This window comes from Corvus brachyrhynchos, unplaced genomic scaffold, assembly GCF_000691975.1.
Source record: "Corvus brachyrhynchos isolate BGI_N302 unplaced genomic scaffold, ASM69197v1 scaffold52, whole genome shotgun sequence".
In the NCBI taxonomy this organism is placed as follows: Eukaryota; Metazoa; Chordata; class Aves; order Passeriformes; family Corvidae; genus Corvus; species Corvus brachyrhynchos.
The window spans coordinates 720822-733166 of record NW_008237221.1 but is presented as its reverse complement, the minus strand read 5'-3'; the positions used below and the strand labels follow the sequence as shown (position 1 = coordinate 733166).

General features: G+C 43.1%; 1 protein-coding gene across 4 annotated transcripts in view; it reads right to left on the bottom strand.

Annotated features, from left to right (window-relative positions):
* The window catches only part of DPP6 (dipeptidyl peptidase like 6), a 540742-nt gene that overhangs the window by 104337 nt on the left and 424060 nt on the right, over positions 1-12345 (bottom strand). For all 4 annotated transcript variants that reach the window (XM_017728903.1, XM_017728904.1, XM_017728905.1 and 1 more), the window contains exon 6: positions 8265-8317. In XM_017728903.1, coding sequence (XP_017584392.1) covers positions 8265-8317 — 53 coding nt within the window. The remainder of the gene's footprint in view (positions 1-8264; positions 8318-12345) is intronic.

The following is a 12345-nucleotide window of genomic DNA, read 5'->3' as shown; positions in this document are numbered from 1 at the left end:
TCGTGCAGGTTTGGGTCCTCAAAACTGACTTATTTTCAGGTGCCCACAAATGAAACAAGTTTGTTTTTTGTAGGATGCACATTCTCTGTGCTGTGTAATCAAGCAGCAGTGCACTGAGAGTTTAGTGGGCTGAAAGAGCTTATCACCCAGCCACAGCAACGAATGATCAAGGCTCACCCTCCACAGACCCACAGAAGTGGAGTGAAAACAGCTCCCCAGGGAAACCTGTGTTTCTTGTTCCTGTCCTATTGGAAACCCCATCCAGGACCTGGAACATTAGGGCAAAAATGCAAACAAAAATTCCTGATTCCCACTATGAAAATCCACCTACAATTTTATTCCTGGGAAGGTGATGCATGGAAGCAGGATTTGTACAGGCTGTGGTTAGTCGGTGCTATGCACCATCATTTTATAAATTCTCTTTCATCTACCTTTATTTCCCTTTTCTGTCAAAACTCTCTACTAACTCAACCTTGTTGGTATGAAAAAGGAGGAATACCCATGCCAAGGAGATGATTTTTGGTGGTGTCAGGAAGCATGTGTACTCGCCAGCAGTGACTGAGGTTTGGAGGCTGACACCAGACTGGGGTCCAGAGGAGGTTCATCCTGAGGCACAAAAACACTTTCAAATGCAGACATGTTTCTCACCAGTGAAGCACATTTTATTCAAGATTCAGACTTTAATAGGAACCCTGCCTCCATTTCAGGGGGTGCTGTCTCAGAAAAACACAATGGGAGAGTTTGCTTCAAACCTTTCTTCTTTTTTTTTCTTTCTGATGAGCTATAAGCTATTGACCTTTTCTGTAACTTAAAGAGGTTGGTTGCTGGGCTTTTCTCTGCTAAAGTGCTAACATTTGTGTCTAACTATTAATTACCCAAGTTCTTTTTTTTTTTAGTCATTACTATAATTCTTAATATCAAATCCTCCCCTCAGGGGACCATTCGTTATTATTATCACTATACATGGTTTCTAAGGTGTCCACCCACATCACAACTGATTCTGGAAGAAAGAAGCATGTGGTAGGAATTGCTTTGCCTACACAAGAAAGGAACATTTCGCATTAATAATAATAAAATAAATGCTGTGCGGTGGCCAACATGGGTGAGCAACTGGAAAATCCCCTGGGGAAATGATATGGTGTTGAGCTGCTGAAGTGGATTTCCTCCCACCAGCACAGCCAAGAGCCCTGCCTGAACTGCCTTCCAGGCTGAGCTGCTTTCAACCTGCCACAGCTTGGAAGTGAGCGATGCTCGAATAGTGGCTTTGTTTAATGAAATGCTGGTTCTTTCTTTTCAAAGAGGCCCAAAATGTATTCATAAGCAATAAGCTGGTATGTGATTTAACCACTATTTCAGTGATTTACAGAGCGTTTAATTCAGAAGATTACAGAAAGCAAAAAGCCAAACTGTTCCATCAGGGCTTGAGCCAAATGCCAGCAGACTCAGATGAAAAATTCCTGTCCACATCAGAGGATGTAAGGTCAGGCTCCACGATCAAGCTACCAAATGTAACCATTCCAAGGGCCAGTTTTCTGTTGTCAAAATGCATCTGACATCATGAGGATGTTCTTATTTATAGTCTGGCAGAAAAGCCACCACACTCTGCAGAAGTGCCTTAATGAACTATATAAACTATCTCAGAATGTAATAAAATCTATAAAATCATAATTGTTAAGAGAGGGAGGAGAGGAGGAGTAGAAATAGCAAGTTCTTCATGAACTGCAGAATACATTTTTTTACTTACTTAACAAATTTCACATTTTCATGTGGTTTTACATACCTTTTCATAAAGATGTTATTTCAACCTCTACAGATCATTCATGGGGGAAAATATTCAGCTGCCCTAAGTAAAATTTAATTAGCTGAAAACGGGTTTTATTAAATGCTCTACTTTTTCCTCTTAAAATAAAGTGTGGGCACTAATACAAGTTTATAAACGTTAGAGTGAAATTGTGCAGTAGTCTGTACAATAATTATTGCATATTGCCTCCATTGGGTAGGTACAATCTCTCTTCTTGCTTTGCAGATGGGGATACTGAGGCACAGGATTTTTTAGTGCTACAGAGACAATGTGTAACAGGCCAGATCAAAATGAAACAGAGCAGTGTTGGACAAATGGGCAGGTGTCTGAAGTAGATTCAGTTTCCTGAAGTTCTTTTATCCATGATTTTAAATAATGAAACACAATTTCCTTTTGCTGTGAGCATGCAAATGGGAACATGTGCAAGGGTAAACTTCCTGTCTTTCAAAATATACAACAGGATATGTACAAAACTGATTAAGTTTTCTCTAATTAACTTTGAAGTCCATTTCTTTTCTGCCAGTGGCTTGTGAAAAAAAAAAGGAACAATAGTGAGAGCTCTGCAGAGAGATCTATAGACATCACTTTGAAAATTTACCCACAGTGAAGCACGGGCTCAGTTCCTCTCCCTGTTACCACTTCTGTGGATCTCCAGCATGTTTTGTGCACTCACTCCACTCCTGGGACTTCTCTTGAAGTTACTAGGGCTCAGCATGGGGCACCCGTGCAGGATTTTACAGACCCTGGCAGTGTAGGCAGGAAGAGCTCTGTGCTTACCATGTTCCTCTGAGCCCAACACATGAATCTGGTAAGAAATATGGATTCTGCTTAGGAGTAACTGTGCACAACTCCTTCCTTCTCAAACACAATATCAGTGAGGAGTGGGAATAACTGCTGATTTTCTCCCTGATCCTGGTAAAAACATTTGGAAGCTCCCACTGACATGTCCCAGCTGGGTGTGCCAAGAGCTCCTGTGAGGGGGTCAGCACTAATCCCTGATACTTGGCTGTGTCCAGAGGGAAATGGTTCATGCAGAACTGGGAGAGTGCTAGGAGGTCTGAAAAAACATGTTTTATGCTGGACTTTATTTTGGGGAATGCAAACATAACTGGAAAAAAGTGTAGCATTTCTGCTGGCCACAGCAAAAGATTAAATACACAAGTACCCCCTTGGATATCTATCCAAAATTAGCTCTTGCTTAGAACCTGCAGAGCCAGATCACACCACTGGCCCAGCAGCATGCACTGGTGTGAAAACACTTTAATTCTGGTGAGGGAAATCTTGCAACTGGGTTAGGGAAACACTCTGGTCAGTCCCAGCCTGACCATAAAAACCCCCAAGAAATGAAGTTCTTCCCCTTATTTCAGTGAAGGATGTGAATGACTACGATAACTCATATTGGACCAGGTAAGAGCAACATTATTAAACCCACAAAAGAATAAAACAATTTTCAGTGTCTGTTTTTCAGGTTGTTGTCTGTACTGCTAAATTTTTATTTTCCAAAATTAGGAAAAATAGTATTAGGAAATAACTGTATATGGTATTGGAGTTCCACATTCCCCCAGCACACTGCAGGAGAGCTCCCTGTTCCACATCTGGACCTGCAGATGCTATCACAGTACCTATAAATTACAAGTAGTTGGCAACCGCAATGCAGCAAGTGCAACTGTGCTGTTATGAGAAGAGCCTTGCAAAAATATTTATAAATGGAGACAGCTGCAAGCAGTTATCAGCAGATACCTCTGAAAAGCAGCAGCAGTCAGAGGGGAGCAGATGGGACAGGACGGAGATGCTCATCCCAGGAACACGGGGCTGGTTCCACTAGATGGCACCCGGCGCCAGCATCGCGTTTTTGGGTGAGCAGCAGGAGGAGAGAAGAGGTGACATGAAGGAAAGCTGAACGGAGCATAACCCCCATCACACCTCCGCTCAGGAAAACGGGAACTGCGGATCTCAGCCGGCTCCCAGCCGGCTCCCCCTGTGGAAACCATAAACCACGGGCCATTGAAAGCAGGAGGCGAATGAGTCAAACCAGCGGGGGTTTCGACCCTGAATTTGCCAAGAGGCTGGGAGAAAGCTGAAGTAACAAGAAGGGAGGTATCAAATCTGCACAATCTCTTTCCTCTGCCTTGGGCTTATTTTAATTTTTAAATCAGATCCTTTGAGTCTATGTCATTGGCATCTATTAGTTGTCCTGTAGAGACCCAGTGTGGGCAGTTTACTGTGACAACAGCTCTTGTGGAAAAATGTTGCAGCTCTGTATAAAATACCATTTGGGAACATATGTACTGAGGACATTCCCAAATTGATTTGTCAAACTTATTGAGAGCTCGAAATGAAATCTGGAAAACATTGGTATGAGCTCCTTTTGACTTCAGACACAGCCTGAATCTGGAGAGCCTGCAGAACGTGGCAAAAATAATTAGAAAATTCCCTTAAAAAAACAATTTATGCTGGCAGATTAATGCCATGTTATTTTAAAAGTGATGCCAGAGATTAGGTTAATTGGCTTCCTTATTAGTTAGCCTCAGCAGGGGAGCAGCAAGGGCATGAGAGGGTGCAAATCCTAAATTGCCTGGCAGATCATGGCTGAGGGTGGGGAAGAGGATAAAGAGAGGGAGCACAGGGAAAGCGACACTGTCACAGCCTGTTTCCAGGAATGACTGTGTGCTGAGCAGGAGGATACTGTGGAGGGGAGGGAGTTTGTTCCCCAGCAGTCACTGCCTCGCCTGCTGAGCTGGAGAGATGCTGAGGGCCACGGGCACACACCAACAGGGGTAAAGCTGTGCCTGCTTGCACAGGAGGAAAAACTGGAAACAGTTTGTAAAGGTGGCAAAGGGGTCATTGCTCAGTGCAGAATTTTCTCACTCCTGTTACTGACAGGTGGATGACAAGGATGGCTGCTTGTGGATTGCAAATTTCATTGTCACCAAAGAACCTGGAATGTCAAACTGAACTGAACCTTGTGCTGTGTCGGTGTGCTGTGTCTTGCCCTCAACAACCTTCATCGCCAGATATCCATCAGAGCAATATTCCTGTGTTAAATATGAAATAGGTGAGGAAAAGATTTTTACCCCTTCATCCATCAAAGGCTCTACTTTCAGCTGATGTGTTTCAGCACCTGTTACCTCATGTTCACCTGCTAGACCTGTCCTCTCTCTTCATGCACCACTCTAAAATATACACAGAGCTCCACAGGAATGATAAATGCCCATGTTCCTGGGAAATGGCAGTGTGCTGCCCTTTGCACCACTCACATGTACCATGATCACCTGAAAGATCAATGAAATTGTCTCTGCACAGTATGGTTTACAATGCCTATGTACATATCTGAAGCCTAAACTTTGCAAACCACACCTGTACCAACACGAGATTCAGGGATCTTTCCAGCCCTTCTTCAGCTCGTGGTCTCCTGATCCACCACCACCTCACCATGCTCTGAGGACATCAATGCCTGATACACCTGTGCACCTTCTGGTGTGCTCTCACTTTCCAAATCTCCCCCTTATGCTGGAAACTTCTCCTCTGACACATCCAACCCTTCAGTTTCCTGTGCCACTGCCCAACCAAACACAGAGAGTGAGGGGAACCATAGCTGCGTGCACAACCGAGTTGAAACTGGGGGGAAAAAGGAGCTGGTTGTCAGGGACAAAGATCATGCAGTAGTAGAAAACTGCTTGGACCACTGTATTGTTATTTTTCAGCATTTCTAATACACATTATGCATGATACTTCTATTTTTTCCACCTTTGTTTTGTCTGGAATAGAACTGCGCTGTCAGTCAAGCCTTTTTTGCTCTTAGCCAGGTTTGCTGCAGACACAAAGCTTATGTGCTCCTGCTGCGTCTTCATCCTGTTGCTGAACACTTTCAGCCCACAAGCTACTACTCAGATACATTGCCAGAAAGATGGAGTTTTCAAAAACTAAGCATATTGAGTAAATTCCCAGCCTGACCAACCAACCAACCAACCAACCCAACCCAAACCATAACCAAACAAAACAAACCAAAATAAACAAAAACAAAAAACTGAACAAACAAGAAACACATCACCCCCCAAAAAAAACCACTCCCCCCCAAAAAAAAGGAAAGCAAAAAACAAAGAACAGATTGCAGCAGGGAAGGGAGAAGACTGAAGAAATCTGGAGTGTGTCACATGGGTACTACAGCTTTAACAGGGTTGATGGTGAGAAATCTCCTAATTTCCATGTTTCAACCATACATGGAAACAATTTAACACCAAGCTCATGATTTTCTGTGGTGAGCAGGTCACAAGACGGAAGCTGGAACGAGGCAGGCTGCACAAGCTCCAGGGCTCAAAGATTTTAAATCATGTATGTCTCTAGTACGCACTTTTTTGTACAAAGTATTGTTCATCTGTCACTAAGTAGAAGACAAAGAAGTTATTTTGGCTTTGTTGTTGTTGTTGTTTGAGGGTTTTGTTGGGTAGCAGGTTTTCTGTGGGTCGGTTTGTTTGTTTTCTCCTGTTCATTTTTTTGTTTGTATGTGTGTGCATGTGGACTAGTATGCTGACACAAATCCTTGAGGAACACCTGAATGTAGATAGGATTTTTATGCAGAAGAAATGCTGAGAGATGTGTTTATATCTGTACTTCTCCACTGTTAAACCCACTGGATACTGTACCAAAAAAATAAAAAAGAATTGGAAAGAGGGCAGGGGACTAAAAAATGTAGGTGTTGCAATGTCTGATTCTAGGCCTTTTGCCCTTAAGATATCATACCCCTGTTGAAAAATTAGTTCCCCTGAGGACTGCCCAGCGGGAAAGCTGCTGATCCACGGTGCACAGAACAGTGGGAACTGTCTGCAGAAAGCAGTAGGAAACACTGAGCACACAGGCATGGCCAGGACCCTGCCTTCTCCCAGGGCAAGCCCCTGGAGGCTGAAATCAACAGGTCTTTAGGACATGTTCCAGTGTTTTCCCAAGTCCCAACGCACTTAATACAGTGGTATTGGTGAGAGAAAGCAGATAGCAACTGAAAGGGGAGGTTCACACTGGATATAAGGAGAAACTTTCTGCCTGTAAGGGCAGTCAGGCAGTGTGACACCTTGCCCAGTGAGGCTGTGCAGTCCCCATCCCTGCAGGTTTTCAAAATCCAGCTAGATAAAACTCTGAGTAAGCTGGTTTGAGCAGGAGGTTGGACTGAGTTACCTGGTGATAATATGATCACCTTATGTACAAACCAGAAAAAGTTTTTTCAGTCTTGCATGTTTTGCCAGCTACTGCAAAGATCCAAAACATCTTCTATTTGTTTAGCCATAATGTATAATAATGGCAACCAGAAGAATCTTGGCAAGTATTTAAATGAGTCACGTACAATGATGAACAGAAACGGCAAAGCACAACTATATTGTCCCTTTTACCCATTTCTACACAGTTATCACCCCTAAGATACTTAAAACATGCAACCTGACATCAGCTTCCTGGCTTTTAGCTTCATATTTAATGACAATCAATTGAGGAATTTTGTTGTGGAAGTTATGCATTTCCATGGGTGCTATGGAAATGTCACCCTGAAATGCTCTGTTCCAGCATATGTCTACATGCGACTCTGGCATGGTGGCATCCCATTCCTGACCAGCTGGGCCACTGCTTCAATTGCATATAGAAAAAGAAGGTATAATTTAGGGAAAAGAAGGTAGAAACTAAGAGCTGAACTCTAAAGAAACAAGGCAGGTGATGAGTGGCTGGGTGATGGAGTTGGAACCACAGGCACCATGAAGACAAAGCGTAAAAAGGGGGTTTAAAAAAACTTCAACTGATCAAAGCTAAAGAATCAAAGAATCACAGAATGATAGGACGGTTTGGGTTGGAAGGGACCTTAAAGAACACCCAGTTCCAACCCCCCTGCCCTGGGCAGGGACACCTTCCACCAGACCAGGTTGCTCAAAGCCCCACCCAACCTTACTTTGAACACTCCCAGGGGTGGCGCAGCCACGACTCCTCTGGGCATCCTGTGCCAGGCTTCACCACACTCAGAGGAAAAAATTTATTCCCAATATTTAATCTAAACCTGCCCTTTTTGTGTTTGAAGCCTTGTCCTATCAGTCCATGCCCTTGTAGAAAGCCCCTCTCCAGCTCACTTTCAGGCTCCCTTCAGGCACTGAGAGGCTGCAATAAGGTCCCTCCAGAGCCTTCTCCTCTCCACTGCTCTGGTGAGTGGCCAACCATGGCTCTCAGCCAGACATCACCACATCTATATTCTAGACAGAAACCCTGAAATCTGGAATATGGAATTCATGTAGTCTGACTCTCTGGGGAAGCTGAGTACTTCTGTTTCCAGACTTTGTCATCTTTTGCACGGCACACAGCTCAGTGGATGCTGCAGCTGAAAGCCAGGCCATTGCAAAGGACTGTCACAGGAAACCATTTGTAACAATACACGTTGTTTTGCAGGATCCTTAATGGCTGAGTTTTTAAATGAAGACATTGAAAAATTGCTTACCCATGAGGTATTTTGCTGAGGACATAATATGCTGTGTATGAATGCTGATACACCTGCAAAACAAAATTAAGAAAAAAACAAAAAAAAAGAGATTAGTAACTGTCACCTGTGTTAATAGGGCTCGCTTTCTGCAAAAATGCTCTAGCGTATGTGGCTGAGAAGCTCTTCTAAACACTTCAAAGTCTCTAATAGAAAAGAACAATGCATTAATCCACTTAGAGCTGTTGTGTGTTCTTTTCATCCTGCACTTTGTTACGGTGTTTGGCAGATCGTGCACACCCAGATGCTCGGTGTCGTTACCATGGCTACCAGGTCTTTGATTAAACTGGGGGCACACGGGTGCTGCAAAGGCTAAATATAGAACAGTCATTAATGAGGACACCTTGGTCAGCTGGAGACATTCTCCATCATTATAACTAGACACAACAGGGACACAATGCATGGGTTTTTCTGCTTTATTTCCACATAAATAAAACAGGGAGCGGTGCTGGGTGATATCAGAGCGGGTTGTCAAGCCCCTGTCAGCCAGGAAATAAAACTGTATTGACTCAAGGCATAAAGCTGGCCTCATGTTTGTGTGACCTGCTAAGTTGCATCTTCATATCCATCTGTGCTCTTTGGGCCTTGGGGAGGAGCTGGCCAGCTTGCACAGCAGCTCATCTCACAGGGGGCAGTTTATTACTTATTTTCTAAGCAGTAAATAATAACACCAGAGTCAATGTCAGTGATTTAAGAGGTGGTGATTTTCCACTGGTGACAGCACAGTCCCTTACAGTGATCAGAAGTCAGGGCACCAGTGTGAAAGGTCTAAATATGAATCATTTAATACAAATTTATACAGGGATCACTTTTTGCTATTCTGTCCTTACTGTATGCTCCTAAATAAATAAGTAAATAAATACATCTCCTAGCAATAATTTAATTTGGCTTCTACTTAAATCTTTAAACCATTTTTGCTGTCCAGCAGCTCTCATAAAGCATCCTGTCCCAGAGGACAAAGAAGAAATTTCCTGAATACTTGCTTCACCAAGCAAGTTCGATCAGAATTATTTTTCCTAGGCCCCTCTGTTTTTGCACAAGTACTTTTTTTTCCACTTATGCCAAGAAACCATGAGATGTCCTGGATGATGCTGCCAGCCCCAGCAGGGGCCATCCCAAGCACATCATTAGCATCACAAGTAAGCATGACTCACTCCTGCTACTCTGGAGGGCAAACCTGCACAGAGGTGTCTAGAACAGCCCTGCAGCTTCCGGGCTCTCATTGAAGAGGCAGATAAACACGAGGCACATCAGGAAACACAAGGCACATCATCCTGTAAATATCAAATCAAACTTCTCTGTTACGATTTGTAACCAAACACTGAATCCTTACACCACTGCATGAGCTCCCTGAAAACCAGGCACAGAGGTGAAAGTGGATTTCTACCTATGAAATGCAGAGACTGATGCTGGATTGAAGTGATTCCCTTCTTCCCTGTGCAACTCACTCCCTTCATTACAAGGACATCATGAGGTCACATCGCCAAATCCTGTCTCCTTCCCGGCATTCAGATCCATAAGGACTCTTCACGCAAGGTGATCCTTTGGTGTGCTGCTATCAGGGGAGGTCTAGGAATACAAGTGAATTGACCACAAGCCAGCATTTGTTTTAGTACAAGTGTCCTTTTTAGATCCACCTGTGTCAGATGATGTCAAATTTCCTCACCCTCATCCAGTCATACCAAAGAGCTCTCGAATCTTCTGATGTTGATACCTGAGACCTGGCTGATGCCTTAGAGTTTATTCCAGCTTTGATGAAGTCCTAAAACTGCTAAAATTCCTTAAACAAAAAGCACTGGAAGATTGAATCTGCCTACAGAGCTGAAAAACCTGATAATACATTGTCATTAAATACTGAGCCACTTTTGTCTTCCAATATCCTGGCAGTAGGATGAAGAAAATGATGTAGATATATAAATTCTGATCTGAGGCTGGGACTGTAGTTCAAGGTTATGAGCCATGCTGTGTTATGCGATACCAGAGACATAAGCCCCCCAAAATGAGCATGAACAGATGCCTTCGGGGGAAAATAGACAAATGTGGCAAGCTGGAGGTAAAAGAAACAGCCAGGGAAATTTTGAACAGGACACCTGCTGATGTCCTTGCTTGTGGTACAGAGTCCTACAGCCATGCTGGAGGGTTCAGAGCTGTCTTAGAGCCATTAATGGAGACTGAGGCAAAACATTTTCTTTGCTGAGAGAGCTCAGGAGTAAGGAAAACAAAAGTTGCAGGACACTCAAAGAACTCTTTTATTTTATGAATGTCATTTGTCATTATCTTGGGTCTTTGGCCAGACTCTCAAATATCTCACATGAGCTGTGCTATAGTATACAGTCTTCAAAAGCTTGCAGCTGGCAGAATTCACTCACAGGAGCAAAATTTTGACAGATAAATCCTGACAATATGTAGGTTTGCTTATGTAAAAAATAACTACTTGTATGAGCAAAGATTTCAGGATCAGGTATTTATTATTATTAGGACACGAGCACATGCAGCTCAAAAATCCCTCTCAACCCAACAATTTCAAACCTGTTTGGAAAACACACTGCCAGAAATACTCCTAAGCAGAAAAGAATCCAAGAGAAAAATCACTTTATGTCTTTCTGAGAAATTAAATGTCTGCTTTCCTCTTAGATATGCAAACCAAATGAAGTTAACTGAACTTTTTGAGAGGATGACTTTTTTTGCTTAATATCTCTACTAAAATTTCTGCTGGGGTCAAGATGAATTTGGCTATTCATTTTGCAGTAGGAAAAATCCACAGCCAAACTAAGCCTCAGAGAACGGAGAGTGTTTAAAAGTTAGTACTCGTTTCATTAAACCTGTCTGTTTCTGAGGCTTGGCCAAAAAAATAGCTGTATAAACTGTGTGTTCCCCTCTTCTATCAAAGAGTGTGGCAAAAGCCAGCGACTGATTTGATGCTCTCAGCCCTGATTTTTAGCTGGATCCCAGAAGCATTACAGCTCCTCTCAGTAGAGAGGCATCTTTGGGTTAGAAGAAGTTTTGGCAATTGTTCTGCTATGTAGACTCTGTGTGCTGAGCCATCCCACCAGCCTCAGTCAGAAGGGGTTTGAGAGTGCTCTGAGGGGTTCTGGGTACCACCACACTCAGGCCACAGAAGCTCCCACGCAAGCTGTCACCAACAAGTGCTGTAAAAGTCATTATGCTAAAACCATTGGGCCAGAAACTCCCCCACTGGGCTTCTCATCCCAGCTCACAGCACAGATCTTGTTTACTTTCAATCTAAAGTATGCTCTGCAACAGGTGCATGTTTACACTGAAATCATACAGGGACTGAGAGACAGATCTATCTGTTCCCACTGAAGTCTTGGAAAGGCAATTATCCCTCTAAAATTCAGAAGAATGCAGGGATAATTATATATGATAACACCTTTTTGGGAAGCCACTGACCCTGTTTTATGTAGCCAGCAGAAGAAACCTGGGCCTGGCCAGATGACAGCAGAAATGGAAACACTGCAGCACACAGAGCAGCAGAGAAGGGCATGTGCCTCTCCCATGCCACCAAATTCCAAAGGAACAGGGAAATTGTGGTTCCAACAAGGTACAAAAACAAAATGGAAGAAGCGATTTCTGTTCTCTGTCACTACAGAGCAAAGTACGGTGTGAATGGTAATGTCTCCTTGGAAGAACTTGTTTAAGTACTGTAAGGATACAGGTCCTAGTCCAGCAGGGCTTGCTGAAATAGAAACTATATGCTATTCAAGCATAGAATAGATTTGGACTCCTTTATTTATTCTGACTATTCATATACTTTAAATTAGAATCCATAGCTCTTATTCTTGCCCCAAAGTAACTGCAGAAGTATGTGACATAAATCCAAGAAGTTTGTGGAATGGTTTTTCAGCATCTTATGACTGGTATGAAAGATTGCACTACCTGCTGAGGATTTATCACAAGCATCAGGAAAAAAAGAAAGAGTTTAGGGTACACCTCCATCTCCTCTGTCTGTTGGTTTCTGTCTCACTTTGTGGGCTGATGCCAGCACCAGCAATAATCTGCATTTACAGAAGGCTTTCTTTAA